The sequence below is a fragment of the Aulonocara sp. 'chitande type north' Nkhata Bay genome, linkage group LG3 (genome assembly GCF_057382095.1).
Source record: "Aulonocara sp. 'chitande type north' Nkhata Bay isolate Kocher_YH1m ecotype deep benthic linkage group LG3, A_spYH_male_GT1.1, whole genome shotgun sequence".
NCBI classification, from domain to species: Eukaryota; Metazoa; Chordata; class Actinopteri; order Cichliformes; family Cichlidae; genus Aulonocara; species Aulonocara sp. 'chitande type north' Nkhata Bay.
In genome coordinates, this window is record NC_141346.1 from 58,797,196 (window position 1) to 58,823,729 (window position 26,534).

The 26,534-nt window shown below is 42.5% G+C and overlaps 2 protein-coding genes across 3 annotated transcripts in view; both read left to right on the top strand.

Moving 5' to 3' along the window:
- Positions 1-1,216: 1,216 nt before the first annotated feature.
- LOC147336322 (uncharacterized) overlaps positions 1,217-26,534 on the top strand; it is a 59,631-nt gene continuing 34,313 nt past the window's right edge. The window contains exons 1-2 of one of the 2 annotated variants that reach the window (XR_015128272.1): positions 1,217-1,552; positions 2,298-2,324. The gene's annotated coding sequence lies outside the window, so the exon portion shown is untranslated. Of the gene's footprint in view, positions 1,553-2,297; positions 2,325-26,534 lie in introns of those variants that run through there. The other variant, XM_086285348.1, reaches the window with a different exon arrangement.
- On the top strand, positions 2,335-11,394 carry LOC147336323 (protein NLRC3-like). The gene is made up of 7 exons (XM_086285355.1): positions 2,335-2,429; positions 2,542-2,691; positions 2,804-2,917; positions 6,128-6,204; positions 6,321-8,136; positions 9,646-9,822; positions 11,199-11,394. Exons 1-7 carry the CDS (start codon positions 2,341-2,343, stop codon positions 11,392-11,394), a joined length of 2,619 nt encoding a protein of 872 aa, XP_086141481.1. The 5' UTR covers positions 2,335-2,340.

Genomic DNA, 26,534 nt, shown 5'->3' on the forward strand with positions numbered 1-26,534 from the left:
AATGTAATATAATATTGGATAATATAGTGTGATATGAAATTACTTACGAGTTTAATTTGTCAGCAACTTTCTGCCAGCCCTCTCTCCTTGCTTTTGCAGCCTTTGCAGTGTTCCCTTGCGTTCTGATTAAACTCTGAAACTCCTGAAATCCCTCACTCAAGAGTTCTTGCTCTGCTGCCGAAAAATACCGAGCGTGCTCCTTCGACATTTTCGCCGACCAATCAAAGGGTTGCCGATCAATGTTTCTACTATCGATGCGTAGCCCCTGTTAAGCCACCCAGTGATCTCACATTACTTCATCCAGCTGTACTAATCGTCAACAGCAGGTGTGTTCGGAGAACCGGTTTAGCGAGCTCACGGTTAGCGCGATGATTTGGTCTTGGATGTAGTAAGTGACGTACGAAGAACGGGCCCCTGCTCTAACTCCTGAGCTACAGACAGAAGAGGAGTTTGTTAAGAATTTTATGACAACTGTCAAAGTTTTTTTTCTATTGTTTATTAAATGAATCTTATTAAATTTGAGTAGAACGCTCCTTTTATTTCTCTGAAACCTTGCAGCTTTTGGTGGTTAAACTGCAAATATATAGAGAAGGTAACCCAGAGGAAGAATGCACAGAGACTTTAAGGTCAGCTATCAAGAATCATTTTTACGCATTTTGATGCAATGTTATGATATTTGATGTTGAAATTGATTAGAAATGACTAATTTCATTTCTACAGAATTATGCAGTGTGGGTGTCCAAGAAGATGAATTCAGAATTTCATGTCAACTATCATATATGATTGAATACAGAACCTTCATACACCTACCTGAAACCATTTAAATGACATTATTGAGTTCCTTCAAAGTTTCTCCGTTTGAACAGAGTTGTTCTTTAATTTCTCGTGTCTCAAGCAGCAGTTTGAGGTGAAACTATGGATGCATGAAAGAGCAGCTGAGCCAAATGAGAACTGAATTTCAACTATAAAAGATGATTTTCAGAAATATTTTACATTTTTTGAAGTTATTTTAGATTTGAATGAATCATGAATGAAGAAGCATTACCAGAAAAATTAAGAAGAAAAGACAACTTGAGTGAAAAACAAATGACACTATGGCTTTATTTCTGTTAACTTCCTGAAAACCATGTGTGTTGTTATGTGTGTGATCAGCAAAAAGGGATAAGAAGCAGCACTACCGTAAAACTTAGCGTTGAAGCTCAAGCTTGGCAGATAACGGGTGGCAGGCGTGGCTCACACTTGACCACGGTGTTGGAGAAACTCTGAGCTCCGGGTCTTTATAATCACTCTGCGGAGCTCACAGAGACTGCAGGGAGGACAGGAGGACAGAGCAGACTTTGTGAATTATTTTTTATCTTAGATGTAATATAAATTCAACACAGGCCTCTGAGGAAAAGGATCGTGCTACAAACTTTTGTCTCTTCCAACAGAAAGCAGAGGAGTGGAGTTACTCAGAGACTGACTGGATTAAACACACCAAAGGTTTATATTCCAGTTGGACCGTATCTCTTACCAAGGTCTGCACTACGTATCAGGATGTGATCTTATTCAGGTAATATCAGGGTTCTTATAGGGGTTTGTTCACAATAGTAACTCATGCAGCCATTTTTCAGTCTCACTGACCAAACTTTTTACAACATGCTGCATTTTTAATAGTAAACTTCTGTTCAGTGCTTTTCCTGTCACACACTCATACATGTGTTTTGTCTGCAGCAGCAGCTGTGTTGTTGTTAGCTTGTATTATCTGTTTAATCTCTTCAACATGGTTTTAGTTTTCTTTGTAAAGTCAGCAGCTCTGTCACTTTTCTCTGATTCCTCTTCTGCTCGACACTCAGCTGACACTCAGTTTCATTTCCACATTCATGAAGTTGTTGTCCAAGCGAATCACAGGCTCCATGATTGGTCAGCAGACTGTGTCCAGGCAGACAGGTTGGATAAGAATAACACATTTATGTTTGATTACGCCCGTTTCCAATTCAGTTCCAGTCATTCCTGGCCCCAGGAGGTTGATGGGGGTGGGAGATGGGGGGCAGTGGGTTGTAAGCACAATGTAGATGAGTGGAGGCTTAATGTACTTAAACTTCCAGTCACAGTGAATCAGTGTGTGTCAGTGAATGCATCATGTGTGCTTCATGGCTCCATCTAGTGGACTGATAGTAGAAGTAGAGCAGCTGATGGCAGCTTCCTGTGCCTCACACTGCTGTCTGACTGCATTCAGCTGATATTTGGACAGCACACATGATGGAAAGGAGGATTTTGGTTTATGTGCACATGAATGATTTGTGTTTCCTCTGCAGGTGAAGGTAGAAAGTGTGTGTGAGCTGATGTGAATTGAGCAGCATGGATCAGTGTGAGGACAGAGAGGAGGGAGTCCCTCCCTCTAAAAGCACTCTGTGTGGGGAACATGAGAGCCAGACCAAAGCTCAGAGGTGAGATGACCATCTCTAACTGTCCATGACTCTTCTCCATGTCACAGCTCAGCACTCACATCACTGCTCCATCATTATTCACACTCATACCTCTGTGTGTGTTGTTTTAAAGCCCAGAGCTGTGGGGCGTACCAGGCTCAGCTGGACATAACCCTGAAACTAATCCAGAGCCTGGACCTGAACCCAGCTGTGTTTCCTTAAAGAGCAACAGGTCGAAGGATGCTGCTGTAAACTTTAACAAAAGACTGTTATGTGACAAAGAGTAAGTACATTATTTTTATGAGTTTCACATTGTTCATCATGTCTTTAATTTAATATTTCCAGTTTTTCCTTCCTGTCTCATGAAGCTGTTACATTTATTGTTTTTCTTTTAGGATCAATAAGAGGCCAGAATCTCCTGGACCTGAACCCAGCTGTGTTTCCTTAAAGAGCAACGTGTCGAAGGATTTTTATATAAACTTTAAAGGCTGTTCTTCTGCTGCTGAGAGGTAATGTGTGTCTAGATGTTGTTCCTGACTCTGTATTTCTGAATAAATCCTCATGTTTAATATCAGCTCAGCTCTTTTTCACACATTTCTATGTTGGTATGTGAAGCGGTGTGTGTTGGAGTGTTTCCACAAACACAGCAGTCAGAGTGGAAAGAGTGGATGTTGTAGGAGGTGTTTGTGTAGTGAAGAGGCTGAGTGTCTGTAGGACTCCAGCTGCTCCAGCAGGTGTCTCCTTTGTGCTTTGCTTCAAACACAGTGTAGGGAGGAGCTTCCACTCAGGTGTTTCAGGTGTTGCTGGATGGAGGAGGACAAATAGTTTTTCCCTTCAGTGACACTTCAGCAGCTCAATGTTCTGGGAGATGTTTGTCTTTATGAAGGTTTATGGATTCTTGTTCTTACTTTGGTTAAACTGAGCAATACATTTTCCATCTAATATTTAAAGTAAATTTCCAGGTGAATAAAAGATCTGCAGCTGCAGCCTCTGTGATGTTTCACAGTCTGAAAGTAACAAATTCAACCAGAGTTCAAACAAAGGCTTAATATACGTGTGTGTTTGATATAATGCCAACAAGTACAAACAGGTGTTCTTACAGGTCTTAATCATAGAGCTCTGATAAGTCTGGTGACTTTCACACTCAGCAGTTTTGCTGCCTTTTATTTTATATTGGCCTTTTTAAAGCCCTTCAAAGTCTCCCACATTCATACAGAGCTTTTAACACCAAACTCCTTTACAGTCCTTCTCCTCTCACACACGATCACACGACTGATTTGTCTGCAGCAGCTGTGTTACTGCTAGTATTTTATTATGTGTGTAATCTCCTCATATTGTTCCTGTGGTTTAGTTTGACGTCCTTCTGCAAACTCAGCTGCTCTGTTGCTGATACACGTCTCCATGAATATGATTGATCAGATGCTGCCAACACCATGTGTTTCATGTGAGCGCTCAGCTGAAACCCTGGGTTGACTTATCGAGTTAATAACAAGCTTCACGTGACTGTGAATGCTAAAGTGAATCCAGATAAAGGAAAGAGACCCTGCTAATGTTGGACTCACTTCTTAGTGTAGATCCCAGGAGGAAGTTCAACATAGCCATTCTTTGTGCTAGCTCGACCAAACCTGAGACCACAGTGCAGGATAATGATCATCATCTGTCTCTGTCAAGGACATTTAAAATCCACAAATAACAAACATAATTATATTTGATCATTAAAAATGATGATTAAACAAAGTTTCAAACATACTTAAGTAGAAGGACTGATGTTTGTGTTAAAATACCCTCTTAAAGCTGAAATACTGATTCAACTTCTTTCTCCAAAAGTTGATTCTGTTCATCTGGACGTAGCATTTTGTGGGAGAAACGTTTCGTCATCATCCAGGTGACTCCTTCAGTCTCAGCTGACTGCAGGTTTCCAATCTTATAAACAGGACATTTGAATAATAACTGAAACCAGCCCACTGAAGGAACAATGGGCTGGGAGGTCAGTTCCTTAATCTTAATTATGAAAATTCTCATGACCATTGATCAACAACCACTGATCAATGGTCATGAGTACCATTCACAGAGAGTTGGGGAATGGCTGCAATCACAGCATGTAAGATGGTGACAGATGTACCCTTAGGCCCCTCCTCCATTCAGAGATGGTCTTTCCCTTTTCACGTAAATGGCCTCCTTGACTCCGCCCTCAAACCAGCGTTCCTCCCTGTCCAGGATTTTACATCCTCATCATTGAAAGAGTGTCCACTGGCCTGTAGGTGTAAATAGACTGCAGAGTCCTGGCCTGACGGGGTGGCTCTGCTGTGTTGTAGCCAGAGGTTGTTTGGTTTCCCCGATGTATAAATCCTGGCAATCCTCCTGCACTTAACAGCGTACACTATGTTACTCTGTTACTCTGATCCTTGGAGTGGACCAGTTTTTGGCGCAGCGTGTTTTGGGGTTTAAAAGCCACAGAGACCCAGTGTTTAGAAAAAATCTGTCTCAACTGCTCCGATACTCCTGACACGTACGGGATCACTACAGGTTTTTGCTTAAGCAGCGGCTGGTAAATGTGGTTATCCCAGCTTTGACAAAAGTCCAGCTGGGATAACCACATTTACTCTACGTCCAGATGAACAGAATCAACTTTTGGAGATTTACTTTCCTGGATGATTAAGAATGCATCAAGACGTTCCTCCTAAAGTGTTATTCAGTGTTGTGACAGTCAGCTGCTTCAGCTGCTGCTGGGATGGGCTGTGGCAAAGAGAACAGAGAAAATCAAAATCAGAGTTTTTCTCTGAATTAAAAGCAAGGAAACAACAATATATTCTACATGGTGAAACTGATGGTTTATGGTGTTTGGGTCTGTTTTTCTGTATTTATGCAGATAAAGTGTAAACTCAGATGAATTATAGCATCAAATGTTAAAGGAAAATATCAGGATGAGTGTCTGTGAGCTGAGAAGGACGTGAAGCGAGCAGTTTATCCCAGAGCTGAAGCTGCTCTGTGTGCAGAGATGAGCTCAGATTCCTGCTGTGATTGATCAACAGTCACAGAAATGTAGACTTGTAGTTATTACTGCAGTATGGTCACAGCAGATACTGATAAACATGTATTATGAGGATGATGATCAAGTTTCTCACTCTCTCCTTTAAATCTCAGTTTTTTTCTTCTTCACAGTTTATCTGTTAATTTATTAATGAATAACACTGAAAGAGTTTCTGTTATATTTCCCCTTGAACATCAGCTTATTAGGGCGGCATTAGGAAATAGCCCCCCTCCAAAGAATGAATAAATGAATGATGATAATAATAAAATGATTAAAAAGCAGAGCTCAGAGTGGTAGAATGGTCAAACATGGATCCACGGGTGGTTCAACTGCATTTGGTGACGTGACTAAAGCAAATCTTTCAAATAATCCCACCATCAACGGGATGTTGTCTCCTTTACTACGGTTACTTTACTTGGTCACCGTGTGAATTTCTTTGAAATGAACCAAATTCTTTTATTTGTTGGTTGTTGCATATTTAACCTCTACAGTCAGGAAAGGAGGAGATGAGGCCTCAACAATGTTGGGTTGTAGCTGTGGTTCAGGTTAGAGTGAGTGTCCATGGAATAAATGTAAGTCAGTGAACTGGAAACATGACTGTGTTCAAACTTTGTTTTCCTTTTTATAATGAGTCTAATCAAAGGTGGACAGAAGTATCTCCACTGTGACTTTTCTGTGTCACCATCAGAGCTTCTGCACAGTGTGGAGAAAGATCCAGAAGCAGAGCTGGACTGCAGACAGCCAGTCAGAGCAGCTGTGTACAAAGTAAGACTGAACATCTGTCTGCTGATGGACTCATTTCTGAAAACTGGACTTCTTGTGTTGTTCAGACATTGAAGAGTTTTCTTTCTCTTTAGTCTCATTGTTTTTCTTTCTTTCAGCAGATGTTGGTCTGCAGGAGGTTTTAGATGAACATAAGATCAGTCTGAGGAGGAGATGTGAACGTGTGACTGAAGGAAGTGATGAAACAGGAAGTAGAACCCTCCTCAACACCATCTACACTGAGCTCTACATCACAGAGGGACAGAGTGAAGAGGTTCATACCCAACATGAGGTGAGGCAGCTGGAGACAGCTTCCAAGATGGACGCCCTCCATGACGCTCCAATCAGGTGCCAGGACATCTTTAAAGCCTTACCTGACCAACAGAGACCCATCAGAGTGGTTCTGACCAACGGCGTGGCTGGTGTTGGAAAAACCTTCTCAGTGCAGAAGTTCACTCTGGACTGGGCAGAGGGCTTGGAGAACCAACATGTCAGTGTGGTGGTTCTGCTTTCATTCAGGGAGCTGAACCTGATCAGAGATGAGCAGTACAGTCTTCTGGAGCTGCTCCATGTTTTCCATCCAACATTACAGAAGGTCACAGCAGAGAAGCTGGCTGTCTCTCAGCTTTTGTTCATCTTTGACGGCCTGGATGAAAGCAGACTTTCATTGGATTTCACCAACAGGAAGCTGCTGTCTGATGTCACACAGAAGTCATCAGTCAGCCAGCTGCTGACAAACCTCATCCAGGGGAAGCTGCTTCCCTCGGCTCTCGTCTGGATAACTTCCCGACCCGCAGCAGCCAATCAGATCCCTCCTACATGTGTTGACAGGCTAACAGAAGTACGAGGCTTCACTGACGCCCAGAAGGAGGAGTACTTCAGGAGGAGATTCAGTGATGAAGAGCTGTCCAGCAGAATCATCTCCCACATGAAGACATCCAGGAGCCTCCACATCATGTGTAGTATCCCAGTCTTCTGCTGGATCACTGCTACAGTTCTGGAGCACATGTTGACTACAGAGCAGAGAGGAGAGCTGCCCAAGACCCTGACTGACATGTACTCACACTTCCTGCTGGTTCAGACAAAGAGGAAGAAGAACAAGTACCATGAGGGACATGAGACGAGTCCACAGGAGCTGACGGAGGCTGACAGGGAAGTTCTTCTGAAGCTGGGGAGGCTGGCGTTTGAACATCTGGAGAAAGGAAACATCATGTTCTACCAAGAAGACCTGGAGCAGTGTGGTCTGGATGTGACAGAGGCCTCGGTGTACTCAGGAGTTTGTACAGAGATCTTCAAAAGAGAGTGTGTGATCTTCCAGAAACCAGTCTACTGCTTTGTTCATCTGAGCATTCAGGAGTTTCTGGCTGCAGTCTACATGTTCCACTGTCACACCAACAGGAAGACAAAGGTGCTGAAGATGTTTCTAAAATCAGAATCTTTCACCAGTCTTTTTGATAAAAAATATCTCCAATCACTTGATGTATTTCTGAGGAGAGCCATGGAGAAATCCCTCCAGAGTAAAAATGGCCACCTGGACCTGTTTGTTCGCTTCCTTCATGGCCTCTGTCTGGAGTCCAACCAGAGACTCTTAGTAGGTCTGCTGGGTCAGACAGAGATCAGTCCAGGAACCATCCAGAGAGTCATCAACAACCTGAAGGAGATGAACAGTGATAAAATCTCTCCTGACAGAAGCATCAACATCTTCCACTGTCTGATGGAGATGAACGACCTCTCATTATTTCAGGAGATCCAAGAGTTCCTGAAGTCAGAGAACAGATCAGAGAAGAAACTCTCTGAGATCCAGTGCTCAGCTCTGGCCTTCATGCTGCAGATGTCAGAGGAGGTTCTGGATGAGTTGGACCTGCAGAAGTACAACACATCAGAGCGGGGACGACAGAGACTGATTCCAGCTGTGAGGAACTGCAGAAAGGCTGGGTGAGTCCAGATGTGATCATTAACATCATTGATCAGTGTAGGTTAGTAGTTTAATTTTGAAAATAAAATCAGATTGTAACCACAAAGTGTTTGTGTCCGTACGCTGCAACCTTCCACACCATTCCTTTATTGTACAGACTCAGCAGCAGCTCCATGGATCCCAAATCCAAGAGTGGAGAACAGATTTGAAGTGTGTCACATCCATGCAGTCACAGCTGTTTCCACCATGTTTCCACTGATATTAATCCTGTTCAATGACACGTTTCATATCAGTGAATATGTTCTTTAGGACGTCCACTGACATGTTTAAGTGTCCTGCTGGAAATCACTCAAATCATCCATGAAATCCATGAAAAATCCTTTTAGTGTTTCTAACTTCACCCTCTGTCCTCTCTCTCTCTCCATCCTCCTCACTGCTTCTTTCACTGATAATCACACAAACATCGTATTCAGCTACAAAATAACACAATAATATCATCTGATGATCATTATTATAAGAGCAGGATCCATATTTGATATCAGAGTAACACACTGCTTGGTTATGTGCAGTCATCATCAGTGACTGTGGGTCAAACAGAAGCTCTCTGATTGGTTGCTGACCTTGGTCACCTGTCCACTCTCACCTGTTTGTGTTTGCTCTCTCTTTGCTGTCTCCATCCTCTCTCTCCTTTCTCTCCCTCTCTGTCTTTGTACGTCACTCAGGTCCAATGGAAACAGTGACATTTACAAACCAATCAAAGACAAACTGATCCGTGTCAGGTTATAACAATATTCAAAGTGAATACAGGCTGCTGCTGGACACAGACAGGTAACATCATTTTGACTTGCTGTCACCTGGATCTGGACTCATAAACACTGAAGCCCTGAACAGGAATACAAATCATTTTCTGCCAACTAGCGACACACCAGCAGATAATGGCTCAGAAAGCTCAAATGAGCCAATCATTTCTGTGTTTAGTTCCCCTGAAATCAGATCTGATATCAGCAGCTCTGAGTTCATTCATCATTATTGTCCAGTGATGAGATTTCTGCTCCGTTTGGTAACAGTCAGCAGGTTTTTCCTGCGTGTGGACGTGAACAGTCGTACCTGACAGCAGGTAGCAAACAGAGATCATCTTTCCAGCTGGAACTCTTCACTGAGCTGAACTCATTCAAAATGTTCTGGAGTCAAAACAGGAAACAGTCCAAATGTGTGTCTTCACTCTGACTCTGGATCAGATCTCAGTGACAGACTGTGGACATTATGGAAGCCTAAATGTGACACCATCTTCCTCCTTCATCTGCAGATTAAAGCCAAACAAAGATTCTCATTAAAAGTCTGCAGGTCTGAGAGAGACTCAATCGTTGTGTCATGTCAAACACAGTAAGAGGAGCTGAAGCACAGATGTGAAGAGCAGATTCATCAGATTATGACCTCACTCTGTTTTGTCTTCATATACATTCAGTCTGTGTTTATAATGCAGATTTTCTGCTTTTATAATAACACATTTATATTTTCTATCATCACAGACTGACTCAGTGTCTACTCTCAGAGTCTCACTGTGAAGTTGTGGCCTCAGCTCTGAAGTCCAACCCCTCCCATCTGACAGAGCTGGACATGAGTGGAAATGATGGCCTCCAGGATTCAGCAGTGAAGCTTCTGTGTGCTGGACTGGAGAGTCCAAACTGTCGACTGGAGACTCTGAGGTGAGTTCACTGACTGCGGCTGTTGTTGTTTTTCTATATTTCAGGTCTTTGATGTTTGAAACTTTCTTCAGTTCCTAAATGTTCAGGATGTGTCTGAAGACAAATGTGAAGAAGTTTGAGTGCTTTCAGAAATGTTGTCTTTCCAAACGACTGAACAACAGTTTTTCCTTTTGGCTCCAAACAGAAGTGACAGACTTGAGCAGGGTTCATTTAAAGGCTGACAGAAGTGGAGTGGTGACGGGGAGATGTTTGACAGGACAGTGTTTCAGCCTCCACAGGTTCATGTTGTGCTCCATCAGTCAGTGAAGATGAAGTCAGTGCTGATGAGGCTGTAGAGTGTGTGAGGGATGTGAATGAGGATGATGAAGATCTGATGATAGCAGATAAAAACAGGCTGCAGAGACTTTGAGCCATACAGGGCACACAGTGTGTGTACAGAACAGCTGAAATCATTATGGAGGCCTCACTGGGATATGGGAGCATCACAGTACAGCTTCAGTGAAGCATTAAAGTCTCTGATATGAGATGAGAAATGAAGCAGCCAGAGCTTTTTCATGAGTGGAAATCCACTGTGACTGTGAGCTGCTGCTACAGCCTCCAGATTAGCCAGCAGCTCATCCTGCTCAACATGGACCTGTGGTCAGAGTGTGTGCTGGATAATCCGGCCCAGGATGAGGCCAAACTGACATGGGATGAAATGTCTGTCACATAATTGAGCTTAGTGTAGTTTCATTTTGCACAATTTAAAAACAACCAAAACTTTGTTCTGTCTTTTCTATGTTATACTGTAGACTTTCTTTGATACTGTGTCCAAAAGGAGCAGCTTTTACTTTGAAGGGGAGGCGTCTCTGTTTCCTCTTCAGGTTGGATGATGGAAGCAAATGAGTGTGTGATGTTCTTTCAGTGTTGCACTTTGTAGACGCTCCCTGAGCACTGGTCTCACAGCCAGCTGCACATAGAGACCAGTGTTGTTAGTCCAGGTCAGAAGATGACTTGTTGGAATGAAAATGAGCTTGTAGTTTGTCTGCTTTAATAATGTGACTGGAAAAAGGTGTTGGACTTCAAATATGTCCATTTCTTTCACACTTCACCTTTAAAAGTGAAGCCTTGTGGTTCCTGGAAGGAAAAACACGACTTTTTCAAGTCTTTGTCCTGTTTTTATGATAAATGTACGACTTTAATGTGAAACATTCAGAGTTTTTTCTCTTGTTGTGTTTGTTTGAAGCTGCTTCCTGTTGGCTTCAGCTGTTTGGAGTTTCCATTTTCTAAACTTCTACATTCTGAATCTTCTTCAGCTCTGAACAGATGATGAAACACTGAATGATTTCAAGCTCACACTTTGTCTAATAAACTTACATCTTTCATTCTTTATACAGATTGTGGGGCTGTGGTTTGTCAGAGATCAGCTGTGATTATCTGGCAGCAGCGCTGAAGTCCAACCCCTCCCATCTGAGACAGCTGGAGCTGAGTGACAACTACAAGCTGCAGGATTCAGGAGTGAAGCATCTGTGTGGTTTCCTGGAGAGTCCAGGATGTGGACTTGAAACTCTGAGGTCAGTCAGCATGTTTTAGTTGTGCTGAGATGAATATGATGTGAAAGTTGTGCTGACACTAAACTGCAGACATCAGGCTGATATTATACTGATCCACACTGAGGATCTTCATGGTAAAGTCTGTTTTCTTCTTCTCTGGTTTAGTCCATTGACTGCAGCAGAACAATGTTCACATTTCAAACAGTGAGACTCAACGTATGGCCCGCGGCTCACACGCGGCCTGCCCACCTTCCCTGATTCAGAGAGAGGGGACCCTGATTAACTGTGTAGTGTTCTTCCTCACAGTTCTAAGTATCAGACACAACAATGAATAATCCACAGCTGACTGTCTTTAGCAGGTCAAAGGTCACGGCACACAGCAGACAGTGGGAAATATTATAACTCTGATCATTTATCAGCACATATCCATATGTATAAAAACAAAGCTGACACTGTGAGACTTGATCAGAGGTGTGATCATCACAGCAGAGGCCTTTGTGTCAAAGTCACTGAGGATCAAACAGAAACACATGAAGCAGATTTTCCTGTTCTGGCTTTTTATAGCAGATAACCTTCAAAATATTCTGCAGTCCACCAAAAACTGAAGCAAACCATGAATCAACATGTGAACATGAGCTGATGCTGCTGAAGTGAAGCAAAGTTACAGAGGTTTGATTACAGACACAGCTGAGAGTTTGTAATCTGTCATCATTTTAAAAGGTTTACATTTCTTCAGTATATCCACATTTGCAGCTGCTACCTCAACCTCCACTTGTCCAACACAACTGCTGTCCACTGCCTCCATGACATTGTGATTTTGCTGTTGGTCTTCTGTCAGATCTTCATCAATCACTTCTGCACGGGGCACACCTTCAGACTCTGCAGCTGCATAACGAAAGCCTGTAAGATAAAATTAGACATAAGGTAAATGTACACCAATATTCCAATGACAGGTGTGTGATTCATCTGGAAGTTATGTGCGGATTAGTGTACAGTGATAGCAATTTAGTATGTTTTTAGAGGGGGGGGGGGTTGTTTACCTCCGATGGGTGCTCTTTTTCGCTTCCGTTGCGTACGCCTTGAGTGCCGGTCCGAGTCTGATACAGGTATGTCGTCATGCCCCATGTGCAGTGTTGGTGCCCAGTCTGGATTTGTTACATCCATTTCATATGCTGGTTTGCCTGCAATAATGCCAAATCATAAGCTACTCAGTCGACATGATGTGGTTCTGCAGCATCACACATTAGCATGTTTTATCTCATTATCTATGACCTCAGCACGTTGAAAATAACACTAAAAGCCTTACAAGAGTGATATGAATTAATTTAGAACTCACCGGAAAGAAAATGCCGTGAGCAAACCAACAAAAAGCTGGGGATTGCAGAGAACTCGATATCCGCTCGTCTCACCGCTGCAATCCAAGCCTGACGTCTTTGTTTAGTAATATCGGATACATGGGATCCCTCACGTTGCCTCCAGGATGGAAAACGATGAAAAGAGAGCCCGTTATCCAGCTTCTTGCCTTCACGATCGTGTGATCTAACGTTGCAACCGACAACACAACACGTACGATCCATAGCTGAAATGGTATCCTTTGGCTGGCCTACTGTCATGGCGGAAGGGGGCATGGCCCATCTCCCGTGACATCACGCTCCAAAGCCCTATAGGTGGGAAAATGTACCATGTCAACCAATCAAAAATGATATGGAAACATGACATTTGGTTGTTTAGCAAAAGGGGGAAGTTTTAGGAGTGACCGGCAAGAGAGAGCGAGTGAGCGAAAGAGAGAGAGAGTTTTGATACGTGAGAGATTTGTGACGTTTACCGTGTTTGGTCTCAAGTTAGTTTGTTGTCTTGTGTATTTAGTGTGTAGCTGTTGTTTTGTTTTGTGTGTCAGTTCTACTAGTGATCGTCACAGTTGCTGCCTTAAAGCCAACAAAGGCAGATTGCAGTGTAAACGCTGAGTGACACACCTGCTGTCAGACCTGCAGGTTTATCCCTGTGCTGTTCTCATATGTGTTAGAGTGACACAAACTATTGTTTGACACCTGATTGTTCTGTAAATAGTTTGAAATGATTATATGAAAAACGTCTGAGCCTTGGCTGCATTTTTTGGTAAATAGTACCATATAACTTTGTTGTTTGCAAAACGTGTGCGTATTTTTAAAAGTGTACAATCTCTATTTGCATTTCAAGTTATGAAGATGATTCGTTAAACATGTGTGTGGTTTTTACAGTCAAAATATCACTTTCTACTTGTATTTTAAATTTTGTCTGAATTTAGATAAATTGTGCTGATACAGTTGGTCAAAATGAGAAAATAACAGATTGGCAAGATAAACTGTTTTTAAAGGTAAAATATAGAGGCCACATCAAAAGTAGTCAAGAAGGGTTAAAGGCTAAAAGCAAAGTTGTCACCAAGTACTGTTTATATTTGTGTGTATTGCTGCAGCTTTTTTGAGTATTAATTTGGTGCCTTTGTGTGAAATAATGGTATTGTGAGTGATCCATATAGTCACAAAGAATAGCCACTTGTTTCTGTGCTACCAAAGTTCCCCGGCTTTCATTCAAAATGTGTTTATCGTCAGCACCTGCACATTAAACTACTTAAACATTATAAATGTCTTCAAGCTCACACTGAGGCCTGTGGGGTACTATCAGCCACTGAGACAGTACACACATTTATATGTGTTTGTATATGAATATTTCATACTTTAAGGCTGCCTGTTTATTTAAGGGAGATGAACAAAATACATTGGAATTGTACAAAATAATATCATGGATGATAAATTAAATAGATTTTAAGTAGATGCTTGTGCATTCTTAAAGTCTTATATGTTGAACTGAACTATGTGATCTGTTCAAAGCCTTAATCTTAATTTGAAGTGAAATGTGCATTTTGAGTTTATACACTATGTATATAAGGCGACCGTTTCCTTTTGCAGTATTTTTGTGTGGTGTACTTTTCTATGTCTTAACAAAAGGGGAACAAAGGTGTTTAAGTTCACCTAGGATGATGTGTTTTAATTTTCACATGGTCTTGCTTGAATTTGACCCTGACAAAGGCGTATGAACTCTGTCAGCTGTTTGGAGTTTCCATTTTCTAAACTTCTACATTCTGAACCTTCTTCAGCTCTGAACAGATGATGAAACACTGAATGATTTCAAGCTCACACTTTGTCTAATAAACTTACATCTTTCATTCTTTATACAGATTGATGAGCTGTGATTTGTCAGAGATCAGCTGTGATTATCTGGCAGCAGCACTGAAGTCCAACCCCTCCCATCTGAGAGAGCTGGACCTGAGCTACAACAACAAGCTGCAGGATTCAGGAGTGAAGCATCTGTGTGGTTTCCTGGAGAGTCCAGGATGTGGACTTGAAACTCTGAGGTCAGTCAGCATGTTTTAGTTGTGCTGAGATGAATATGATGTGAAAGTTGTGCTGACACTAAACTGCAGACATCAGGCTGATATTATACTGATCCACACTGAGGATCTTCATGGTAAAGTCTGTTTTCTTCTTCTCTGGTTTAGTCCATTGACTGCAGCAGAACAATGTTCACATTTCAAACCTTCAAAGAAGAAGAAAAATCCTCCACTGGATAATTCACTGTGAAACTCTCCAACTCTTCATTCCACCTTAAAGTCTGTCTGACACTGAAATCCAAAGCAAAATGTGCGTTTGCTTTACAGACAGCAGTCCAACACAAACATACACACATCATCCAAAACACAGTCCAACATCCAAATCTCCTCCACTGCCAGCATGAATGATGGGAAAGAGAAGGAGGAACACTCTGACATTCAGGGTTAGAATGAGTTTCATGAAGCAGACTGTGAAGATCAAAGCTGCATTAGAAAGCTTACATGAATGAATGAGTGGACAGAAGTGGACAGAGATCATCTGAAGCACTTCAAAGGCTTTAAATCAGCACATTTCTCTTTATTCTTTATCAACTCTGTTAGTTTCTCTCAGTTTTCTGTGGAATGAAGCTAACAGCAGGCTAATAAGATGCTGACCAATAGGTTTCTATTAAAGGTTGTAATTTGTATATGAAAAAGTGCTTTGGCTCAGCAGGGATCAGCTTACAGGTAGAATACAGCTGCTGGATGGGATTAGCATGTCATAGCTATCTACCAAACTGCTAACTGGGGGATTTCAGGCCATCTATGGATCATTTTTGCTAACTGTTTATTCAGCTTAGGCTCACAGGGCTGCAGCCTGTGCCCTAGCTGTCATAGGGCAAGAGGCGTGGTCCACCTGCACAGGTGAGCAGTCCATCACAGGGCCAACAGAGAGAGACAGAGAAGCACTCTCTCACATCCACACCTACAGCCAATTTAGAAGCACCAACGAACCTAAGCAGCATTTCATTGGACTGTGGGAGAACATCCAACCTCCACAGAAAGGCCAACAAGCTTCAACCTACAACCTTCTTGCTTTAAGGCACTAGTGCGAACCACGTTTCCCCATTTCAGTCCAAATCCTGCATCTTCCTGTTTCTGACTCCAGGCCAGCTCCACTAACACTTTCTCATCAGACACTGCCACCTAGTGGAGGAAGTCTTAGTTCCATTTGAAGCTTCAGATTACAGTTAGTTCCTTTACAAAGAGGTGGAGGTGGTGGGGCCACAGCACCATCATCACTGAGTGCCATAGGACACTTAACCTTTGTTTCCATGTGCTGGGAACTTCCTGTTGTTCCAAGGAGGACTGGAAAATGTGTGAAGATCTCCCAGTCAGTTCCTCACAGCACACTTCAATCATTTCCCTCCCACAGCATCAGGACCAGGGCTTTTTCTCTCTTTGGTCCCACTAAGAGATTTCCACACAAACACCTCATCAGTGGGACTCTCAGAGCTACCAGCCCTTTGCTACAATCACAAAGCTCTTCATTGAAATCAATGATATCAAAGCTGGAATCAAATGAGTCCAAGTCTTCTGCTGATTCAGCATCACATTCATCTTTGCTCCTTGTTCTGCATCCCCACCATGGACTTCATTCCTTTCCAAGCCAGCCTTGAGTGTCCTTTATTCAGCTCATCCTCTGCTTTACTTTTACACCTGATTTTAGCTGCTTTATCTCTCTTTCAACAAGTTTCTGTGCCTCCATCTTTTTCTTCTCTCCCTCATAACAAGACAGCTTCTTCTGCCTGAGAACATGTTGGAGTGATTTACTAATCCAGGGCTGCTTATTGGGGAAAATACTTCCTGTTTTAAAAGTAATCCCCATTTTTCCCAGAAAGAAATGTAAGTAGAAATCGATGATCTAAGTGAGAACATGAGCCTTTAAAAAGTCCCAGTGGGTGCAGTCAAAGCAGTCCCTCAGTCCCAGTATAGAGTCTTTGGTCCAGACTGGAACAACTGTGTGCCCAGTTTGAGCTCTCTTCAGTGCTGTGACCTGACAGACCCAGAGGGGCCATCACATCACATTTAGAAGCTCCCCTAATGGAGCCACAACACATGTCCAACACTTAGTCTGTCTTGTTGGACCAACTGGAAGAAATGATTCAAGGACTTAGTCACAGAACAGAGATTCAAATCTCCAAAATCCAACTGGCTGCATCAGGACATATAGTCTGAAACTCTGCACAGTTTCCTGTTTGAAGCTGCTTCCTGTTGGCTTCAGCTGTTTGGAGTTTCCATTTTCTAAACTTCTACATTCTGAACCTTCTTCAGCTCTGAACAGATGATGAAACACTGAATGATTTCAAGCTCACACTTTGTCTAATAAACTTACATCTTTCATTCTTTATACAGATTGGAGAGCTGTGGTTTGTCAAAGATCAGCTGTGATTATCTGGCAGCAGCACTGAAGTCAAACCCCTCCCATCTGAGACAGCTGCACCTGTGGAGAAACAACCTGAAGGATCCAGATGTGAAGCAGCTGTCTGATCTTCAGCAGAGTCCAGACTACAGACTGCAGACGCTGGGGTAAGTAGAGTGATGGAGTGAGTGGGTGGTGCTGTCAGCAGTATTGTACTAAACACAGTCAGTATGAAACAAAGATCCAGTGTTTCCTGTAAAGCTGCAGCTTCTCAGTGAAGCTGTGAGAGGAGAATGGTGACAGGCTTCAGGATTGGACACAAACACTTCCTGTTTCTGACCTTTATGGTCACCATAGTAACGGCTGACACGCTCTGATCAAACGCTGTCAACAGCCAATCAGCTCTCTGAACAAAGCAGCACGCAGACCAATGACTGCATTCGTTTCCAAGTTTAAAGCAGTGAAGAACACAGTCTGTAGGTGAGGAAGAATTTAGTGAGAGCAGATGTTTGGATGGAATTCCTCCAGTTAACAGCTGGAACCGTCCATCTGGATTGTTGGGCTTGTTGTTGGGGTTCCTACAGAGCTCAGAGTGGACACACCAAGGTTCTTCTAATGAATGAAAGTCCAAACTCAAACTAGGAGGGAAAAACATTTTCATCAACTTCAATAAAAATCCAAAGATTAGAAAAAGTGAAGCAACAATGAGTCCTAGTACAGTCCCAGCACTGAAGTCCCTGCTGCTCTTTATACTGGATGTGCTGCATCACTGACTGACAGCTGATGAAGAGCCTCTGGAAACACTCGTTTATCTCCTCTGCTCTTCCTTCTTCTCTCTGCAGGTGGAGGTGATGATGGTAAACAGGACGGTGTGTGTGCTGAGAGAGGAGGAGCTGTGTCCTGATGATCCAGAGAGGTTGAAGCAGCAGCAGCTTGTGTGTAGAGATGCTCTGACTGGGCCATGTTACTGGGAGGTGGAGAGGAGAGCTTCATCCAGCAGTGACTGACAGAGGAATGAGAAGAAGTGCAGATGACTGTCAGTGCTGCAGAGTGAACTGCTCTGAGAACAGCTCCACTGTCAGACACAATGTAGAGTCCAGCATCATCCCTGTGTGTCCCTCTGGATCTGACAGAGGATCATCAGTGTATCTGGACTGCTCTGCTGCTGCTCTGTCCTTCTACAGTCTCTGCACAGTCTCTGTCTGACTCTGGCTTCAGACCCTCCTGGATCAAACTCACCTGGAAAGGCTTTCAAACATCACTCAATAGATTTGAATACAGAATATATTTGATATATACTGTAGATGTACTGTAGAGTTGCAGTTTGTCACTTGTAAATACAGTCTGTGAGCAGCTATGAGCTGAAAGATCTTTCTAGAAACAGGAAATGTTTTCACTCTTCTGTTGCTTTTTCATATATTTCCACAACATTAATATTGATCCCACCTGTCTCACCTGTTTCATGCTTTTATACATAATAACAGGACACGTGTGATCTGAGCGCTGCTGTGGTTGCTGTGCTGCACGTCTTCATTTAGATAACAGAGACATCTAGTGGTTCAGAGGGAGAACTGCAGGAGGTGGAGCTGTGTTTTAGCATGGAAAACTTTTTATCTTTTAGACGCAGATACAAATATGACAAGTATCAGTGTGAGATACAAAAGGTCACATCAGTCAGCAGAGGGAACAGTGATCACACAGCAATGTAAGAATAGAAACATAACAGTGAATCTGGACATGTATACAGATGGAAGCAAACAAACAGGATGTAACACTACATTAAAGCCACAAATGTGAAGAAAACAAACACAAAGGAAAATATATTTGATCTCAGGAATCCAAATCAGATGCTTTAGAGCAGGGGTCGGCAACCCTGGGCACGCGTGTCACAGCTGCCACGTGAAGGGTTAACTGATGGCACGACCATAGCTGGACTGGCCATCGGGCATACCGATGGTGATTTTTCGTTTTTAATGGGCCGATGATGTTTTTTTATTTTTTTGTAACGGTATAAACAATGAAAGGTGGCGGATTGTCCGGATGCTGGTCGATGTGTAAAAATAAGTCAGTTGTTTGGTGGTGGCTATGGCGGAGCTTCCACAGAGGCAGCAGGTGGATGAGGGAAAGGGGAGGCGGGAGGAGCAGAGACCCGAGGCGGCCGCCGGTCCGAGTGTCAGGTGAACTGAACTTCAGGTAAGAAGTTATGACCTGCAGTCTGTCTGGGTCAGATATAAACCAAGTTTAGGTGCAGTTTATTTTCCTTGTGCTGACTTTTTACAGTCAGTTATAATAACTCCCACTCAGAGGAGACCAGAGATCACATTAACATGTGTGTCTCTGTATTAAGAAACATGACATATTGGCCCAGTTTATTTTTCTTATCATTGTTGTGAGGAGACCATAAATAGCATTTGTATTTTCTGTTGTACAGTTCATTTGCTGTTATGGATAAAAAGTCTTTCTTTGTTTCAAAATAGCTGATAAATATTCGCTGATAGCTGCAAACATCTGCGCACAAATATAATCCTATGAAGTGGTTCTATATAGTGTGTAATTTATTGCTAATGCAATCATATGGCACATTGACTTCTGAGGAAATGTTAGATGCACTCATCATCAGAAAGGTGTCCGACCTAAACCAGGAGGTTTAGAGAATCATAGAGTTTTTGTGGTTTGTTTTCTTTAAGTCATTTCACAGATTTTCTCTATAATTTCAATTCCTTGAATAAAACAAACTTAGGGGATGATTTTGTAATCTGACTTTATGTATGAAAGATTTGACTAAACATAAAACAATCTTCCAACTCAGTCGTCATTCTTATCTTGTGAAATCAAACCAAATGTTCTGTTGTCTCTAAATCAGGGATTGATGAAATCTTTGGTTGCATCCATTTATGAACATGTTCTCATTCATATTAAATCGTAGTCTAAGTCCTTCTTTAGAGGGATAAATGTCATTCATTGTCTTCAAATGTGTTTCTGTTGTTTTGGGGGGAAGTTTGAAGTCCATTGTTCAAAGTCTGTTAATGAAACTTTATGAAGTTTATGTAGGATGTTTTTCCTATTTTGTATTTGTTTGAATTATGATGTATTTCTGACTCTTTCTGCCATGATGCCAGGTCTCTCTTGAAAACAACATTTTTAATCTCAATTAAATTTTCACCTGGAGAAATAAAGATGATAATAATAATTTTGTCTTCAGGGAATCATTTCTCTGTAAAACAGCTTCTTCTGAAACTCTTGTTACATTTCTTGTTTATTGTTTGCTGGTTTTAGAAAAATGTCATCGTCTCTGTGTGAACTTAAACTCTACATGTGGTGTCAGCTATAAACCAGCTCTAGAGTCTAATAACGATGCTTTTATTATTGTCTGGTATCCAACCTAACCCTGGGCCTCTGGCTGAATGTGAAACACCAGCAGATGTTAAAAACTGTCTGGGTTACACGTGCATCACGTCGTGTGCTTCCTAACATGGATATGATTGGAATCTGGGCCTGTTCAAGCGGTGCTGGTATCATTGTTGTTTCTGAGACTTTCCAAATCTTTACTGGATAAAAACGTAGCAACTGATGGATTTAACATTTAGCACTCAGACTGTCCCAGAAAAGGCGGAGGTCTGGAAGTTTATGTGAAGCTCTGTCTTGCTGCTCAAGTCTTGTTCTCTCCATCTGCACCTCAGCCATTTGAAATCTTGGCCTTAACTATTGATCTGTTTGGAAATCAGACTGTTGTTGGCTGCTATCAGCCTCCACCTGCTTCCCCCAGCACATCACCGTCTCTGGTTCAACTTTTATCTGAGCTGCATTTTAATGACGTCTTTCAGATGGATGATTTTCATTGGGACTGGCTTTCTTCTGTGTCTGATGATTTTAAGGCACGCTGCTTGTTTTTAAAACTGACTCAAATTATTTAAAGCCTCACACGCCTTGATCCTAAACACCCAGATAAATCTGCTCTTATTGACCTTTTTTAACTAATATGCTGCGTAAGTTTTCCACATCTGCAGTTTTTGCCAACGACCTGAGTGATCACTGCGTAGTTGGTGCTGTGAGAAACACTCTCACGCTCCGAGCCCGCATCAGTTTGAACTGGGGTCGTATTAAACAGGCTGACAATGTCAGTTTGGGAACATTTACAGGAGAGTTGTGTCTACTTTGTGGACAGACACGCCCCTTTTTGCCAGGTCAGGGTGAAAGGTCGGGACAGGCCTGGTTTGGTTCAGTACCGGCCGATCTCCTACATGAGAGAAACCAGGCCTGGGCAGGAAGTCTGGCTCTGATGCTGATTGGCTACGTTTTCATTAGCTGTGTAATCGGATTACTGCCTCCATCATCAAGATGTAACTATTTTTTACTTTAACGACTGACAGTCCAAACGACCGTAGGAGGTTTTGGCAAACTATAAAGTGTCTCTGCCAGCTGTGACTCCTCAGAGCTTCCTCCTCACTTAAATATCGACTCCACTCCTGTGTCAGACAAAACTGAAATGTTGCTTTAACAAACACTTTGTTGCTTCTTGCTCTTTGTTCAGCACAGTATCTGATGGTAAACCTCTTGCACACAACTCTGCTCGTAGTTCCTGCTTACTGATACCTTTTCCTTCACACCTGTCACAGTAGAAGAGGTTTGTAAGGCTTTGAATAGCCCCAACACCAGAAACTCGTCCTCACAATCGTTCTCCTTCCTTCTTGCACTTGGCTGCAAATATCATAGCTGAGCCAGTGTCTTATATTTTTAATCTTTCTCTACAACAGAAGAACACCACTATACTCTGTGTTCTCTGGTTAACTGGTCCTCATTGGTCTTACACAGGATGGTCCATTAGTATCATTTTATCTATCAATCTGTTTCTGGGTTACTGCCTCCTATTCATCAGAGTACATGTTAGGCAAACAGTTTAGTCACAGCCTGCAGTCTCAGGACATCATTACATCCACTGTTCCATCAGTTCATGCAGAGCTTGGGAAGAAGGCGTTCTCCTTTTCTGCTCCGTCTTCATGGAAAACATAACCGAAGGATTTAAGGCTCTCCGTTGATTTCACTTGCAGACTTCAAAAGACGTACACATGTTTTTGTGAAACCATCTCTGGGAACTTGTTCTCGTTTTTAATGTGACTGAGTACATTACACAAACTTTTCTCTTATTGTTGTAATTTTAATATGTGTGTCTGGAACAGGTCTCTCTTGTAAATGAGACATTGAGTCTCAATGAGCCGACCTGTATAAATAAAGCTTCAATTACAAAGTCCTTTGTATAAAAGCTCCTTCAGCTGCCAGTGGGACGTGCTGTGGCACTATCGGTTGCTGAGCCTTTATATTGTTAGTTAGAAACTACAAATATAATGGCTCACTGTATTTCAGAATCAGAGAAACTTTATTAATCCAGGAGGGAAACTGAGTTGTCATAGCAGCAAATATACAAGAAACAACAAGCACTCATATAAAGTGAGTGTAGAAACAGAGTTATGATAAATAAATATTCAGATAAATAATATCAATATATAATATAAATAATCTATAATCCAGTTTTGAGTTCCCTCCCCAGACGCCTTAACGCCCACTCACATCCTGGGCCATCTGACCTCAGGAAATCACATGATAGGGTGGGGCCAGGTTTCACAATGAGCTCACCCGAAACCCTGGCTGATTAGGACCCCCACCCGCTTTCACACCTTGGCTCATGTGATTACGTAGAGGATCATCAGGGGGTCCTTTGTCCCTCTTTGGGGGGAAACTCCCACTGGGTTTAAATCTGGGACTCCCCACCAACTGACCCTTAGAACTGAAGAAGCTTCTCAGATGAGAGGTGAAACGTCTTCAAGCAACTCAAAGAAGTCCAGACGCTTTTCTTTGCAAGCTCCTTAGTCTACAATGACCTGGATGACTGAGAACCGTCACAGACAACTCAGTCCCATATTTTAGGTTATTCTGAATAAATCGTTCATGCCCTCTCTTTGGAAAGAAGCTGTCGTGGTTCCTGGTCCTAAATCTAGTCGTCCAAAAGTTCTAAACGACTTCAGGCCTGCTGCCCTCACCTCAGTCTTTGAAAAAATCATCAGAAATGTGATTATGGAAGACACTGAACTTCAGCTTGATTCAATGCAGATTGCACATAAGCCCAATAGAGGAGTGGAGGACGTGCTTTTGATTCTACTTCACCTGATTGTCAAACACGTAGAGAGTAAAGGACTTCAGTTCATCGATTTCTCTGCTTCTTTCAATAACACAGCCCCAGATTTGAATCAAAAGACTTTTAGAACAGTTTGAAATCCGGACAAACCTGAGCAAGTGCAGTCATATAAATATCTTGATGACAAATGCTATTATTTTTCTGTAAAGCAAATTGACCTAAAAGTAAAGTAACCTTGATATGTCAGGATGTAGATGTCCCACCCAACAACGTCACCCAGCCCTGAAACATCGGTACTGTTCAAGGCAGCATTGCTGTCCACACGTCCATCAGAGTGTTTCTTTGGACTTCATGGTGTTGCTGCTCCCAGTATTCTCTGAGACAACCTCTGAGGCCGTCACAGAGCAGCTGTATTTGTACTGACATTACATTACACACAGGTGCACTCTATTTAGTCATTAGCACTCATCAGGCAATGTCTATGGGCAACTGACTGCACTCAGACCAAAGGGGGCTGAATAATAATGCACATAACAATTCTCTTCACTCTGCTGACAAGAGATTCAACCCCCACTATGAGCACCTTCTAAAGAGCACCATTGAAAGTATCCTCACCAACTGCATCACTGTGTGGTATGACTCCTGCACTGGGTCCTGCAGGAAAAATATGACAACGGGTAGTGAGAGCAGTGGAGAGGATTGCAGGGTCCTCTCTTGCCTCCCTCCCCAGGAGATCTACTGTGCCTGCCTCATTCGAAAGGTCCTCTTCATTACAGGTGACTCCACTCATCTCTTCAACAGCGTCTTCAGTTTGCTGCCATCAGGAAGGATACTGAAGAGACCTTTTGACCTTTACATTTTCGTTAATATCTTTAAAACAGAAGCAGCAGAAACGAGAATTTTAGCAGCACAAACCAGCACAAGCGTAGCACAGTTGATTGACACCAGTTTTGTTTGATTTAATTAATGTGGGGGGGGGGCTGGTTGACCTCTGGGGACCTCTAGAAATTTTCTTGAATATCTTTAAAATGATAGCAGCACAAACAAAAATTTTTACAGCACAAACGTAGCATAAACGTTTGATACCACTTTTGTTGGATTTGAAGAAGGTGGGGGGTCGCGGGAAAAACCAGCAAAAGAACTCGAGCAGCCGGGCTATGTAAAAGGTGTAGGGGGGCATGTTTGCGGTCACGTCCAGCGGGTGTGTGGGCTGTTTGAGTCATCTGTTACCAGGCAAACTCCAATGCAGCAGGCTGCTGAACACACACAGGCCTCCTGCATCCTCCTCTTCAGCTCTGCTTGCCCGATATCGTGACCTAAGCAGGGTCGGGCCTGGTCAGTACTTGGATGGGAGACCGCCTGGGAAAACCAGGTGCTGTTAGCTTTTGCACTTCCACACACAAACTGCAGAGGGCACTTCTGCTCCTGCTTGTGCTTAGAGGCATGAGAAGTTAACATTTATGGGTGATAAAATCCTTTTTCTATATTTTTAACATGAGAATATCAGTTTTCCATCTTGTGTTCCAGAGTAATCGGACAAAAGACAAACGTAGAACAAGGAAAAAAGAGGCCAAGTGTCTCACCTATAAAACAAAATGACTGTTTTCTGAATAGTCTCACACAGATAAACATTTGCAGGGAATACCTTTTCCTTCAAAACAAACGTCACAGACTGTGTTTTTCTTTACTGATTGTATTTGAGTAGAAACTCAGATTAAAATGGCATCAGTGCTCATAAAATGATTTAACTGTAAAAGTAGGTGTAGTGGATCACTTTGCATAGATCTAGATAAAAGTGCTGTAAGCAAAGACTACAGTGGTCATTGAGCAGCTGTTCCTATAATGTGAATCTGGGATAAAGGCACAGATTATTTGTTTGCCTTTGTTTCCTGGTTCTTTCTTTCTTATCCAAATGGAAAAAGAGAGCATAAAAGTACTGTTTACAAGCAGCTTATCTATCTCATTGTGCCCACTATCATAAAATCTTGGTTGACTGAGCACTGAGCCATCTACCACTCGAAATTGAACCTGTGTGGGACAACAGCAAAGTCCAGTATACTAAGTTTCAGTAATGTGCAGTTTTTTCTGTGGAAGATGTAAATCTAAATAGATGTCCTATTGTATGCATAATATACCACTGAACTTTATAAAACAACTTCTAAAAGCAAATTTCGATTTATTTTAGATTTTCTCAAATCCAAACAGTGCTAAAAGCATGCACACAGTCAAATATTTTTCATACGAGGTGCTGAAGGTTCTGCAATGTTCTGTCAGTGCGCCCCAGGGCAGCTGTGGCTACAATGTAGCTGCCATCACCAGTGTGTGAATGTGTGAATGATGTATCTGTGGCTTTTTGTCACACTTGGAAACCACGGTGTTGTGCAGCTATTTGCCTTGTTGCAGGGTTTTTAAAAAACTGCAGTTTTGATTTTAGTGAAAGACACCGTCTCATGACTCATTGAGTGCCGCGACTGACGAGCCAATCCGTGGCCTGCAGTCTGACGATGTCACATTTCCTGACTGCTTGGAACCCCGACTAAGTCGTCCTGTAGCCCACATCATAATGTTTCCATCTCTCTGCTTGACTGCGGGGATGCTATTTTTTGCATCACACTCCTATTTCAAAAGGTCAGTTAAAGCCACATAATTGGAATTTGGTTTCATCTCCCCACAGCACTTTCTCCAAAGTCTTCCCTGAATCATTTAGATGTTCACTGGCACTTGAGATGGGCCTATACATGTTTCTCCTTGAACAGGTAGCTACCCTATGTTAGCCTAGCTTTCTATCACTGATGCTCTGTGTGTATTGTTATGGTTCAAAATATGGGGATGGAGACAAGAGACAAGAGAAAAAAACCACAATAACAACACTGGTCCGGCCGGGTTAAGTCAAACGATGATTTTAATGATCACACGCGTGGGAGATGGACAATTTTATCCCACAACTTAGACATTCACATTACTCACACCCTCATTACACATACATATAGGATCTTGGGGGTGGGCACGATACACGGAGTCCAAGTTACCATCAGGGTGTACACCTCACCCCTGGCATCGTTGCCCACCTCTCAATTTTAAATACACGTAGACATTGAGGGCTAGCAGGAGGGACTATGCGCTTACCTGCTGCTCTCTGGCAGGTAGCTCCATGCCCTCCTGGGTTTTAATTACACCTTAGAACACACATGCATCAACACTACAATGAGCGGGTGGAGGGAGGTTTGGAGTTATCTCTCACCCCCATCCTCTGCGGCCTGCTGGAGCGGGGGGGCTAGGAGG

What these genes read in the sequence shown, in the direction of transcription:
- LOC147336323 (XM_086285355.1), top strand. Translation starts at nt 2,341, where the DNA reads ATGGATCAGTGTGAGGACAGAGAGGAGGGAGTCCCTCCCTCTAAAAGC. An exon ending in TGTTCTTCTGCTGCTGAGAG is followed by an intron (nt 2,918 to 6,127) that starts GTAATGTGTGTC and finishes TGTCACCATCAG; the next exon opens with AGCTTCTGCACAGTGTGGAG. An exon ending in AGGAACTGCAGAAAGGCTGG is followed by an intron (nt 8,137 to 9,645) that starts GTGAGTCCAGAT and finishes CTATCATCACAG; the next exon opens with ACTGACTCAGTGTCTACTCT.